This window comes from Scardinius erythrophthalmus (assembly GCF_964197995.2).
Source record: "Scardinius erythrophthalmus genome assembly, chromosome: 4".
NCBI classification, from domain to species: domain Eukaryota; kingdom Metazoa; phylum Chordata; class Actinopteri; order Cypriniformes; family Leuciscidae; genus Scardinius; species Scardinius erythrophthalmus.
In genome coordinates, this window is record NC_138224.1 from 12,157,880 (window position 1) to 12,171,074 (window position 13,195).

General features: G+C 37.5%; 1 protein-coding gene across 1 annotated transcript in view; it reads left to right on the forward strand.

Annotated features, from left to right (window-relative positions):
- Window positions 1-13,195, forward strand: part of exoc4 (exocyst complex component 4) — a 117,067-nt gene that overhangs the window by 15,269 nt on the left and 88,603 nt on the right. The window contains exons 6-7 of the mRNA XM_081363696.1: window positions 285-513; window positions 4,741-4,915. Coding sequence (XP_081219822.1) covers window positions 285-513; window positions 4,741-4,915 — 404 coding nt within the window. The remainder of the gene's footprint in view (window positions 1-284; window positions 514-4,740; window positions 4,916-13,195) is intronic.

The following is a 13,195-nucleotide window of genomic DNA, read 5'->3' on the forward strand; positions in this document are numbered from 1 at the left end:
ATATAAATCTTAACAGATTGTTAGTACATTTAGAACATATTCAGAATTATTAATTGATATAATCAAATTTGAATTTACATTAGTGACCTTTAAATAGTTATGTATTTAATGACTCAATTTATTTAAAATCATATTGTACAGTTTTACCAAATTTTACTCTCTATTTGCTATCATGGTTGCATGTATATTTATTTAGCTGGTCCATAAACCATTCTGTCAATTCATGCTGGTGCAATTATATATTGTTGTAGTGTTCTTCATGGAGTGTATGTGTGTTTGTGCAGTGCAGGAAATGAGAGATGATCTGGATGTGGACCCAGAGGAGAACAGTGCAGAGTTCATGGGGATTCTGATCAAAGCTCTGGCCAAACTCAAGAAGATCCCTGAGACCATTAAAGCTATCATGGATCGTCTGGAGCCTGAGCTCAAGCAGATTCTCAAGAGATCCACCACTCAGATCGCTGACCACGCATACCAGAGAGGAGAGAACCTGGCACAGGACAACCAGCCCAGGTAAAATATACTGGAACGATTGGGCTAGTAGCTTCAATTAAAAGTTGCTATCTTCCATGAATATTCATAGTTATACTTTATCACACTACAGCTGTTTCCTAGTTGATTGATTTGTTTGTTTGATTGATTGATTGATTGATGGGTTTATTGACAAAATATTGTATGGGGTTAAAATAAAAGCACAAAAAATAAATAAAAAAATTGGCGCTTATAGAACAAATGAACAGAGACATCATTCAAACAACTCAAATAAATGAATGCAAATACACAAATGAACACTGGGAAAAGTGTGAGTGAAATAAATGTTTGGTTTTGTCAAGACATATGTAAAATTTGTGAATCGTATTGTATTTTTCCAAACCTCATAGTATTTATTTGATAAATTTTTTCCATTTAATTTCATTCATTTATAAATCAGTTTTCTATTTATTTATTTAATTATGAAAAATGCAACCAAGTAAATTAGTAGGAAGGGCAGATCTTTCTTTATGAAAATCAAAATTTCTGCATATGAGACACAATCTATTCTTTTCAGCTCCCTAAATATGCGCAGCCATACTGAATATGTTCTCAATGGCTTTTCGTTTCAAACATCTGTAGTGTAGACATTAATTTAAAGACATCATAACTCTCTTTACTTGAGACATTTGCAATTTTCCTAATACAACTGTAGATGAGACTTGATTTTAGTCACAAGATTTATCTTGTGTTTGGATCATGAAAAGTGAAGTGTTAATCTATGATATTATTGGTTGATTTTAATTTTTCCCCTGCCTACATGGCCTTGATTACATCAAATCAGGAATGTTTTGATGGAAGATTATTAAAACAAATTTATTTCTTTACTTTTACATGCAGCAAATCATGCACAGGGCGAGAATTATTAATTAAAGTATGTCCTTAAATGATGTAGGAAATAAAAAGCGCAGATGACAGTCACTTTAGATTTTTAGTTCTTTTAGTTCTCCCCCTTAAAGTGATTTTGTTTTTAAGCTAATGCACTTTGAAAGGCATTTGTACTGAAGTGTGATTGGTTTTCATTGTTTTCCTTCTTTATTGCACTCTCTCACTTTACCCGATGATGGCTCGCTGGATCAATGCACTCATCTGTCATGTGGCATTCATACCTCCCTCATTTCCAGAAATGGTGTAATCCATAAAAGCGAGCCACGGCCAGGGTCTGCTTAAGCATCGGCTCTAACAGAGAAAAACAAAAGCAAGAGAAGAAAAGACCGATAATGAAGGCTGTTAAAGAAACGCTCTTTACCCAAGGCAAAAATGAACTCTCAATCGCTTATTTTTTCATAGCTATTCTTTGGGATTTAATGTTTGCCCTCCTCATTTCTCTCAAATATGAGCTTCCAGTTTGCAAGTGAATATCCACTGAATTTTCATTGTGTGCGTTTAATGATATAAACTGGGGGTTTTCTTTGAAAGCAGTGACTAATGCTGGAAAATATCCATTCATCACAAACTCATTTGAGAAATGGTTTTGTTGTACCTATGTGTGTTTCATCTGAATGTGCTAATGTATCATACAATGCAATTACCTTGATACATAACACACAAAGCACTGCTGAACGAATATGGCAGTTCATAAATCTGTTTCCTGTAAAAGGTAAACCAGCTGAAAACGTCCAAATGACCTGAGTGAAAATAAGGTCCTGTTTTAACCATAGTGCATTTTCAGTATTTACTTTCTTTAAATTATTAAATTACTTGTCTATGTCTGTGCTAACTTGAAAGTTGAGGTAGGGCTCTGTTTCTATGGAAACCTCAACAGAAAAAGCAAGTCACTGCTGCATTACAGTTCACAGTGAAAATATGCCTTACACAGTGTCCTAACCTGGCATGATGTGACAATGGCTACATTCACACTGCAAGCCTTAGTGTTCAATTATGATTTAGTGCTCCGATCCGATTTCTTTGTGTCTGTTCACAGTCTCTTTTCAAATGTGGCTAACATCAGGTTTGAGTGTGAACTGGTCACAGTCCTGAACTGACCCGCATGCAAGAACTATAACTAAGAACCATGCAGCACGCTGTCTTCGAAATCCAGACCTAAATCTGAAAGATTAACGGTCTGGCATCGACTAATGAAAATCGGCCAGCTCGAGGGGCGGCACCAAGCATGCATTTGAAAATCTCACTGCACGCAATTGGATAACACTATGACCAATCACAACAAGCCCCATACGCTTAGCTACCAGCGGAGCTATTTGGTAGATTAGACTCTTGCCGTATCCGGTCTGCAAAACAGCAAAAACGCCCTTCTTGCAAAGGAACGATTCGAGCGCCGTCTTCTGTTCCTCTTTTAGATAAAAAGCCAAGTCTAACTCGTTCATTGTAGAGGCCAAAGCCGTTTCAAACAACTGGTGTTCATCCATAGCCATCTTGCAATGTTTACTAATGACTTCGATGTCACAGCGCTGTCGTCATCTGTTTAGCTCGCCTCTGGCCCACCTATATCAGATATCCCGATGTGATTGGTGCAGCTCGGATACAAGGGCATATTTAATGAGCAACATTACTCGACCCCAGAGTAAACTCGCTGAGCAAATTCAACTTGTGTTCTCGCGAGAACTCTGGATTTCCAGTATAACAGCTCACGGTCCCTCTACTGACTGACTTCACTGTTGCTTTCACTGAGTAACCAAAGACCTACCAGTATTTTAAATCGTTGGAGTGGAGTGACAGAATTGTGATGAACGTTGATCTAAAATGACGTAAAAGTCACATGCAAAACATCAGACCTGTATCACATATGGAAGTGGCCCAAATCATAATTGAAAAGATCAGATACATGTGGTTTGTGCTTTTAACACTTATGGAAAAAAAAAAAAAAAACGGTCTTGAGTATATGCAAGAAATAAATAAATGATTGGATTTGGGCCATTTTTGCCTGCAGAAAACAATCAGGAGTTATTTGATAAATAGAACACAGCTATGTGGTGTAGGATGAGATTTCACAGTGGACATGGCTACCCAGCATAACACATAATGGAGACCCAAGTGGTCACTATAGTATTTTTTTGATTGTTGGTGTCACCGCTGGCTAGGGCAAAGAAAAAGAAAGAAAAAAAATTCTAACCATGTAAAATACAATTAATTAATGAATTAATTAATTTATTTGTTTGTTTGTTTATCCATTTATTTTTAATTTATTTTTATTTATCCTTTGCTTTATTTTTTTAGTATTTGCTTTTATTTAATATTTTAATTTATTTGTTATACTTAAAAAAAAAATTATTATTTATTAAAACCATAAATATGACCATAAATTAAGAAAGATACTTAGATAGACGGTGTCGTTATGACACCTACCAACTGGTCCATGCCAAAACCTTGTCCCCTTGGTTCATATGTGTTTGTGTAAATAGGTATGGTGCTTTGGGTTGGCTTTCTGCACTGTTTGTATGAAGGAGTGTCATCCTGTATAATATATGTTTACATGTTGAGTCTGAGTCAAGGGTTATGTCCTGTCCTTTGTAAATCAGGCTTAACATGTGTTATCATGCACTGTCTCCCACATGAACATCCATCATCTTCCTGTCTTCCACCTTCCAGCAATCTTTATACCCTACATCATGCTGTCACCTCCAACCTCTTCATTCCGCCTATCAGGGTTTTCTTCTGCCTCGCTATACTGGGATGAATGAGTAAACTCCACAAAAGTCAGACAGATGTGTGTCCTCCTAGTGGACCCAGAGAGTTTGACAGATGCTGCTAATTGTTGTTGGTGAACAGCTGGTGCTGCTCAACAGGGAGACTCTGTCAGCACCCTGCTGCTGTCATGTTCATTAGTAACAGAGAATGGACCGCTTTTGGCTTGGTTTTGGTGATGTGGAGGGATTTATGATAGACAGACTGACTGACTGCAGTATCGGCTTTGTCATGGAAAGCCTCTAGATGAGGAGTTTTCAGACTGGGGTCCAGGGACCCACAAGGGGGTGCTGGGAGTTCTACAAACAAACAGAAAAGCAAGAAAAAAAAAGTAATTTTGTTTGCAAAATGTAAATTTTAGGGCTGTCAAGGTTAACATTCTAACTCAAGATATCAAAGGATACTAATTCTAATAATAAATATGATGAATGCAATATCTGTGTCTGACATGTTCAGGAGTAGCTTGTAATTGTGTTTCTCCTTGTCATCACTGCATTTGAGCTTGCTAATATTAATAATTTTTCATCCATTTTGAAGTTTTTCTCACTCTATTGCCCTCTACAGGTTGTTGCTGGAACTCCTCGAGCTGTTGTTTGATAAGTTGAATGCAGTGGCCCAGGCTCACAGTGTGGTTCTCCGTCACCTACAGCAGATTGTCGTCTCTCCCAATGGAGCCCAGGAAGGGATCAAACTATATGAGCAGGCGGATGTCTATGCCAAGATCCAAACCGTCCTACAGGTCAGTTTCTGGGGAGGCATTCCATAGAGCAGATCCAGGTAACTGGGTAATATATTTGGAATCTGAAAGATTGCAGTGAATTATATGCAATATGTTAAAATTGGGTTTTGCAAGAGACTATTCTGACCACCTATGGCCTTACCACCACACAGCAACGTGTTAGAAACCATTCAACTGACCTTAGCAACTGCAAATCTTCAGCATAAAATTCATAGCAACTCCAGTGCTGAGAAACCACACGCTTATTTAAAGCTGTCATTTAAAACAAAACATACTATTAACTGATATTTACTAGCTGTATATTTAATTACTAGTAAACAGAAGGGCTGTTTATAGTTATTAGATGTTTCATGTGCCGCTTCTGTAAAACGGTACAGGTGGAGAAAGAATGTGTGGCTGAAGTTTTGTGAATAATCTACATAAACTCATCCCAAGTGCTGCGTTTAATTGGAAAATGTTGTATTTTAGTGTGTATGTGCGTGCTTGTGTATTTGGCAGAAGACTGATGGGCAGGTGAGATTACCAGCTGTTCACATAAACTTTGAGAATTCTCTCAAGAGGCCCAACATTTAGTGTCTGTTTGTGTGTTTGAAAAGTACCCGCTGGAAATTCTGCCGCAGGTTTTCATTTCGTGTGATTTGAGTGTTTACATTTATTTGCATTTATATTTCTTGTTGGTTTTTCTGTGAAATGGAGTGAACTAAATTACTAAATTATTTTTGGAGCTAGAAGCTCTTACTAAAATTATAATTAAGTCAACAACAAGGATAAAATAACATTTATTTCATGGAAGGGGAAAATGCTTCCCAAAACTTTCCCAAAAAGTTGTTGTTGATTGAAAATGCTGTGTCCAATTAGATCAAACTATATTTAAATGGTTGATTTAGAGTTTTTTTTTTAAAGTCCGCGTGAACCGGAAGTTGCAAACGACTTTTCTTCAGTGCTGTGACGTATTTCCCAGTAAAACGGAATATTGAACAGAGGGCAGGGTTTTACTCTACACTCTCAGAAAAAAAGGTACAAAAGCTGTCACTGTGGTGGTACCTTTTCAAAAGGTACACCTTTGTACCTAAAGAGTGCATATTAGTCCCTCAAAGGTACATATTGTTACCAAAAGTGTACATATTAGTACCTAAATGGTACATATTAGAACCCTTTTGAAGGGTATTGTCCCAGTGACAGCTTTTGTACCTTTTTTTCTGAGAGTGTAGCGCTCCTCCTCTCCATCTCTCGCTCATTACAGACTAACAATTTGTGGTTAAGCGTTTCCCAACCCAAGTCCTCAAACCTACGTCATCAGAGAAGGGACGCCATTCCAGACCGAAAGTAACTTTTCAGACTTTGATTAAAGATTACGACGGCAAACAATTTTTTTCTGTGTTTTAACTTGCACGGATTAATTGTTCACCACAAGACTAGTAATATGCGCTAACAAAGTAAATAGGGTCAATTTTGATTTCAGTTGAACTTTAAACCAAGTTGGACTTTTTTTTTTACGGTTTTGCTTTGTTTTGTTTATTTTTTGCAATTGAGTAATTATTTTTCAGTCACATCTTCAACAATCACATCTTGCTTTTCTCTTAACAGTAACCGTAAATGGAGAATGGTTCTTCTGATGGGTTATGCAATATTGACTCGCATATATCTAGAATTATTGTGCTCAAGCAGTTTTAAAACCATTTTAGGGACAGATGGTCAAACTAATTGAATATTCAGATTCACAGAGGATGTAAAAACTAGACCTCATAACCTTTTCATGTTCATATCGTTCTCTGTATTTGTACTTTTTCTTCCCTTTAAGACTTCCATCTCTCTCCATTCTCTCTCTGCCTTCTATTGCATGTGCACTCTTTCAAAGCATTATTTTTCAGCTGCATGCTAGGGAGGATCCAGTCATGCAGTAGAGACAGGAATCAGGAGAACGAGGGCGGGAAGGAGGGAAAGAGAGATGGGGATGGTGGTGCAGCTTGGGAATGAGTAAATGGGTTTGTCATCACTCCATCACACAGGGTGAAGAGTCAGACTGTGACCTTGTACCTTCCTCCCGTATTTTTTACTCCTCTTTTCAAAGCAGTCTGCAGAGAGCGGTAAGGAAAGAACAAGCTCGGCCCTGCCAACTGTTGCTAAGGCCCGCTGAGCTCCTCGCAGACCTTAAGCAACAAGGAGCGTCTGTCTAATAGGTGAATATGGAAGTCAAAATATGCATTTAACTGCCGTATGATGAGGGGCTCAAATGTGTGTACATGCACTGCCTCTTTTTTCGGCATTCATTAGCATGAGAACCTCACGCCCTAGCTAACAACAGATTCATTCGTTTATGTAGAGCCTTTGCTTCAACTTGTATGCCTTGCTGTAAGCTTAAAAAATGTTGCCTTCAAAGGATGCATTCTAAGATAGGAAAGCATCAAGGCACGTCCGAATCCAATGTTAGCTGACCTCCCTGTCATCCATCCATCCATCCATCCATCCATCCATCCATCCATCCATCCATCCATCCATCCATCCATCCATCCATCCATCCATCCATCCATCCATCCATCCATCCATCCATCCATCCATCGTTTGTTCGTTCCTTCGGGGTTGGTACGATTTGTATGCTCACCAAGCTGCATTTATTTGATCAGAAATACATTAAAAACAGTAATATTGTGAAATATTATGACCATTTAAAATAACTTTTATATTTTAAAGTCCCCCATATTAATATGAAGACGTATTTAAGACGTCATTTATGATCATTTGAGACGGATGTATGGAAATTGTTTCATAGTTTTTGTCTTAAACGGGTTGAATGATTTACAGAAAATATTCAATAATCGGGTGGTCAAAATCAAGGAAAGGCAAAAAAACGAAAGGCAACTGGATAGGGAAGTTTTCCTATACTGCAGAGTCATCTTGGCTTTGCTGAAATAGATGATATTAAGTGTTCAGTGTGCTTCGTTGCCCAAGCGGGCTGCTTGCCAGGGGCTGCGGAGTCTCCCGTGGTCACTGCGTGAGATAATGCAAGCTCTTGATGAGAATCTTCATTAAGGTAGATGAGGTTTTCCTAATCTTTTGTTTTATTTCTCTCTACTTGATCACATCAGCAAATCTCATCTTATCTCTTCTTCCCTTCACCTGACTGTGACGGTGTTTTGTCAGTTTTGACTGGTCCATCATAAAAATCAGCATCTTCTGAAAACTTGCAGAAAAAGCTGATTCCTTTCTGTTTCTTTTTGGAATGAAGAATGTGGGAGAGTGAGGAAGAGTACAGTGAGGAAGAGTACAGTGTCACACTTTTCTTTCCTTTTTTTTTTTTTTTTGTCTTTCTGTTTTCTTTTTTAGTTTACTATTATTACTATATTTACCTTTTTCTGTTATATTCTGTCCTGTCCTTATTTCTATGTATATAGAGTGGTGCAGGTATGACGTCACTTTGTAGGCCAACCAGCAGTTAGCATCACACTGGTTTCCTCGACAAAAACCCAATAGGATTTTACCATAGGCTTTTGGATTATCACTAAAAATATCAACAAAAGTTTATGATACTTGCATGTTTTGTCCACCAATATAATTATCATAGATGAACACAACTTTTATGAATTTTGAAGCCTAAATGCAGCTGCTAGAAGTAAAAAGCTAAAGGTAGGCTATAAACGAACTACACCATGGTCCCACGAATGCAACGTAACCACTGCTAAGCTTCATACAACTCTTTCAGTTTTTATCTAAAAACCTTTTCCCAGAAAGTTCGAGTTATAATAGTTTGTATGATTACCTTTTCGGCGTGATGACGTTTAATCTCCTCGACAGCCTTTGTAGTCCCATTTGTTAGCAACCACCTTTTTCAAGACATGTACCAGTTTAAAAAAATCCTGAGTGGGGTAATATTGATGTATTTTAAGTCGTGTTCAGCACAAACCTTATTTCAGCCATTGATTTCGGTATCATGGAACTGGCAGTGCTCTCATATTTCCTTTTTTCTGTTCTTTTTCTTTTTTCCTTTTTTTTCACTTTTTCTTGTCATTTTCTTTCTCTATCCTGAAATTTTCTGTTATTTTCTGTCATTCATTTTTCACATACGGTGACACTCTTGAGTTCTGGTGTCAGGTGCTGATTGCGTTCTCAGGTGTGACTTACGCAAATGCACTGATGCACCTGATGTTCTCTTTTTCTCTCTTAGGTGTAGATGAGACCCCTGTGCACACTTGTCTTTCTAGCTTGCTTAACACCGAACTTTTACCAAACCAAGTTTCCTCTGTTCCTGTGGGAGAATTACATTGACCTTTCCATTACACTGAAAGCATAAAGGCCATGGACAGATGGACCTGAGAGACATGTTATAATCTTTATTTCTTTCAGTTCCTGAATCTTTGAACTGTGGCTCGGCCATTCTTGAAGACAGCTGAGCAAAAGTCTCTGAGTGCTACAGTAGGATCCATATTTTACTTGTAAACCTGGTTCATAAAGGACCATGCAGAGTTTTTTAGGAGTGTGTGGAGTAAATAGATATTGACTTTTTGAAGTGGCCGTTGACTGAAATTTTTGCCGCCGACAGACCAATCCCAGATTTGTCCTTGACCCATTTAAATGCCATTGAACAAGTGACAAAACTGGCAGTAGTAATTATAAAAATGTTTTAGAGTTTTTCAAGTGGTTTGGCCATAGGACCAACATTTTCCTATAGTCGAGCCAAATTTTTAGGAATTTGAACCAAGCAAATGTATTTTTTTTTTAAATGGTTGACACGCACACACTAGCACTTTACTTGACATACGCATAAATTACAAGAATATCACTAACACTGATGAATAAACCATATAAGGTAAGGCTATTAAATAACAGCCCTTAACTAGTTTTTGTTAATATAATAAAGTTAGGAAGTGAAAATAATGTGGTATTTTGGGTTAAGGTTACAAAAACACTGTTTTATGGTTGTGATAATGTTTTCTTAAATTTATTCTTTCATCCCTGTGGATATTGGTATTGATATTGAATAGATATTTGACTTTTGATAGATTTTTTATATGATATTGATATTATATTTTCTTTTGAAGTTGCTGGTTTTTATGCTGACGGAACAATCCTAGATATATCTGAATTATTGATTATTAATTATTGGTTTATTGATAATGTTTTCTCACAGTAAACTTAATTATTGCCATGATTTGAGTCCCATCAGACATTGGTATTTATATTTAAGAGATGTATGATTTTTGATATTGAAGTGGCTGTTGACATTTTACTTCTTTTTTTGGTCACTGACAGACCAGTCCTGAATCTTAATGATTTTTGGTATATTTAATATGGTCTTGATATTTGAATTTTGCTTTTAAAGTTTACTTAATTCTCACAGAGGTCCAAGTCCCGCGCTCTAGAATCCGTATCCCATTGTTAAGAAGATAAAAATGATGGCACTAGTTGTAATCTCCCTCTTTGCACTGTATTACTGTCCCTCCCCCTAAGCCTCACGGACTTGAGCCTGGGAATGATGGGTAAGAGGGTGAAGGGAACAAGAGCGTGAAAGGGGAAAAAAGAAAGGAAATTACAAACTTTCCACTTTGACAACTTGTTTAGATTTAGTGGGGGCCACACAGCCTCAGAGTAATTGGATTATACAGTGTTAGTGAGGCGTTTCATGCCCTGACAGTGATTAGTCTGGCAGCGGAGGGAGAGGCAAAGTGCTTCTGTTTCATGTCGATGAGATAGACAGACACATGGCCTCTAAATGAGCTGTTGTGTACCAGCCTAAATGATCTATTGTAACCGGCCACGGCTTGCATATTGCTTGTGGATTTGAAAGATTTCCACCACAGGGTTAATGATCATAACAGTTCATTTCCATGTTTTAAAACCCAGCGTTCCTTTTTTCCCCCTCAGGCTTTATGGTCGAGACACGCTGGTTGTTTTGAAAAACGCCACTCTTATGTTCATTAATTGCTACAGTAATTATGCATTCTTTTGTGATGTGCGTCTCTGTAATAGCAACGGCCGTAGTGGACCGTACTGAGTATCGCTGAGGGGAATGCTAATGACATCTCGTAACGAGATGCTGCTCCAAGCATTGACCTCTCTATGTGATATGTAATATCTACATTGAACTAGAGTATGTCAGAAGTACTGGATATGATACAGGATGAGGGATAAATAATGTTCAGCGAGGCTTTTGAATCAATAGACGTCATAGTGTATCACTGATGAGGTCAGCTTGTGTTTTTAGAGAAAGGTTTTTGGCTCTCTGGGGGGAAGGGGTTGTTTGCCCATGTCTTAGTCTTGAACAAATATGTTTTTCAGCCTGGAGGCTCACACTCATTCTATGTGTTGTTGTTGTTGTTGTTGTTTTTGCATCGTCTTGGTTTGTTTATTGAATAGATATAAAGCCGCCTTTCCACTGCAAACGACAGCCGTCGGACCGGAAGTCATTCATTTCCAATGGAGAGTCGTACGGGAACTGCGGGGAGTTCCGATCATATGCGTATGCGGAAATTTCGGATCCGATTTGAGCTTCGGATGCGTTGAAATATCTGAACTTCTGCGGCTAGACCGTATGCGACCGGTCGACCGGATGTGATGTATTATAATCAAAACTATGAGCGCAAAGCTAGAATTACCAATATTTTAATACTTTAATGTAAACGCTATTCCTGCAAAATGACGGTTATTAATAATTATGGCTGAAAAAATATTTTTATCATTATTAAATCAATATTTATATTGATTAGCTCTATAAAATCGACTGTTTTTTATATTAGATGTATTGAGGGTCATTCGTTTTGTGTGGATATATTCATGCATGCATTACATTCATTAAAATCATTCATTTTACCATTGTGAATAGCCGAGGGTAACGGTTGCTTCACGACCAATTTCAAAGTTCCGTGCGACTGACACCAGGGGGCGAAATGCGACAATCGAATGCGAATGTCGTGCGCAGTGGAAAGGCGGCTTAAGATATAGACAATATATTGAGTTTTTTTTTAAGTGACTGCTATTAATTAGTATGTTTAATATTGTTTTGATAATGTTTTCTTACAGTAAACAGTTATTTGAGTTGATTTTTTTCATAATGATAATTTTTGGAAGTGGCTATTGACTGTATTTTGTGCATTTATTTTGTTTTTATTTTATTAATATTTATTTTTTCACTGTAGGTTTTATGACCTTTTCCATTTTTAATCCTCACTACTTCTCTATTTTGAAATAACTATCAATGATTGGACTCTTTCTTCAGGTTATTTGCTATGAATGATCAACAGCTTATATGTACAGATGTATGTATATGTATGTCACTATTAACTATCTTAAGACGCTTTTCCACCGTCGGGCCGAACGGTTCTAAGAATGGTTCCAGTTGTATTTCCACTTGAGCCTGGTATGGCACGATTACAAACTGTTCTTGGCCCGGAATTTTATGCACCGTTGGCACCTGGTAGCTTAATTTCAGCTTCTAACTATTTATAAAAATGCTAAAATTATATTTACACTCAAAATATCTGTTATAAAACAGCTGATATTCTGTTTTGCAGACATTATTTATTGTGTGTGCTGGGAAAATCTGATGAAATAGCATGCCAGAATGTGGAGAGAAGACAACAAAGAGATAAATTAATCAACGAGTCATTTTTATCTCTAACTGAGGTGTATATTTACACCTATGTGTGCTTATATTACTAGTAATGGTAATGTATCCATGGTGACAGAACCCCAGGTTCATTATACCCCTCCTCCACAATAATAACAGGTCAGGCATTTTTAATTCCACCTTTTAATTGCACAGTTTGGTAGTTTTTGTGAGATTTTAAAAGTTATGAAGGTCGTGCATGCACCCAGTTTAAAAAAAAAACGCTTCAGAAAGGGCCATGTTTTGGTGTCAGATGCCTTCTTGGAAACCATGGAATGAGAGAAAGCAGCGTTTTCTTTGTAATCTCAAGAGGGGTAGACGAGAGGCGGGAAGCTTTGTTTATTTCCCTCGTTTCTTAAAGCACTCTGCAAACGTCTTTCATCAGAGAGCAGGTGCTCACCTGCACATCCTTCAATACTGTTTTTCTTCTTTAATTAGCTTGATTTGTGGCTAAGAGAGGGGATGAGTGCTGCTTTTCACTGTTCATTAAATTGAGCATGTGTCCTCAAAGACAAAGGGCTGGGTTTAAAGGTTCACTGAAGATTAACTCTTGCTTTTCCAGACAGTATATAAACACTTTGCTAAACTTTGTGATGGTTTTGAGCCGTAAGGAAGCAGAATTGTTTGTAACAGCAGTGGGTTAAACTGACGCACACTTATTCGTGCACATCACAAACCCA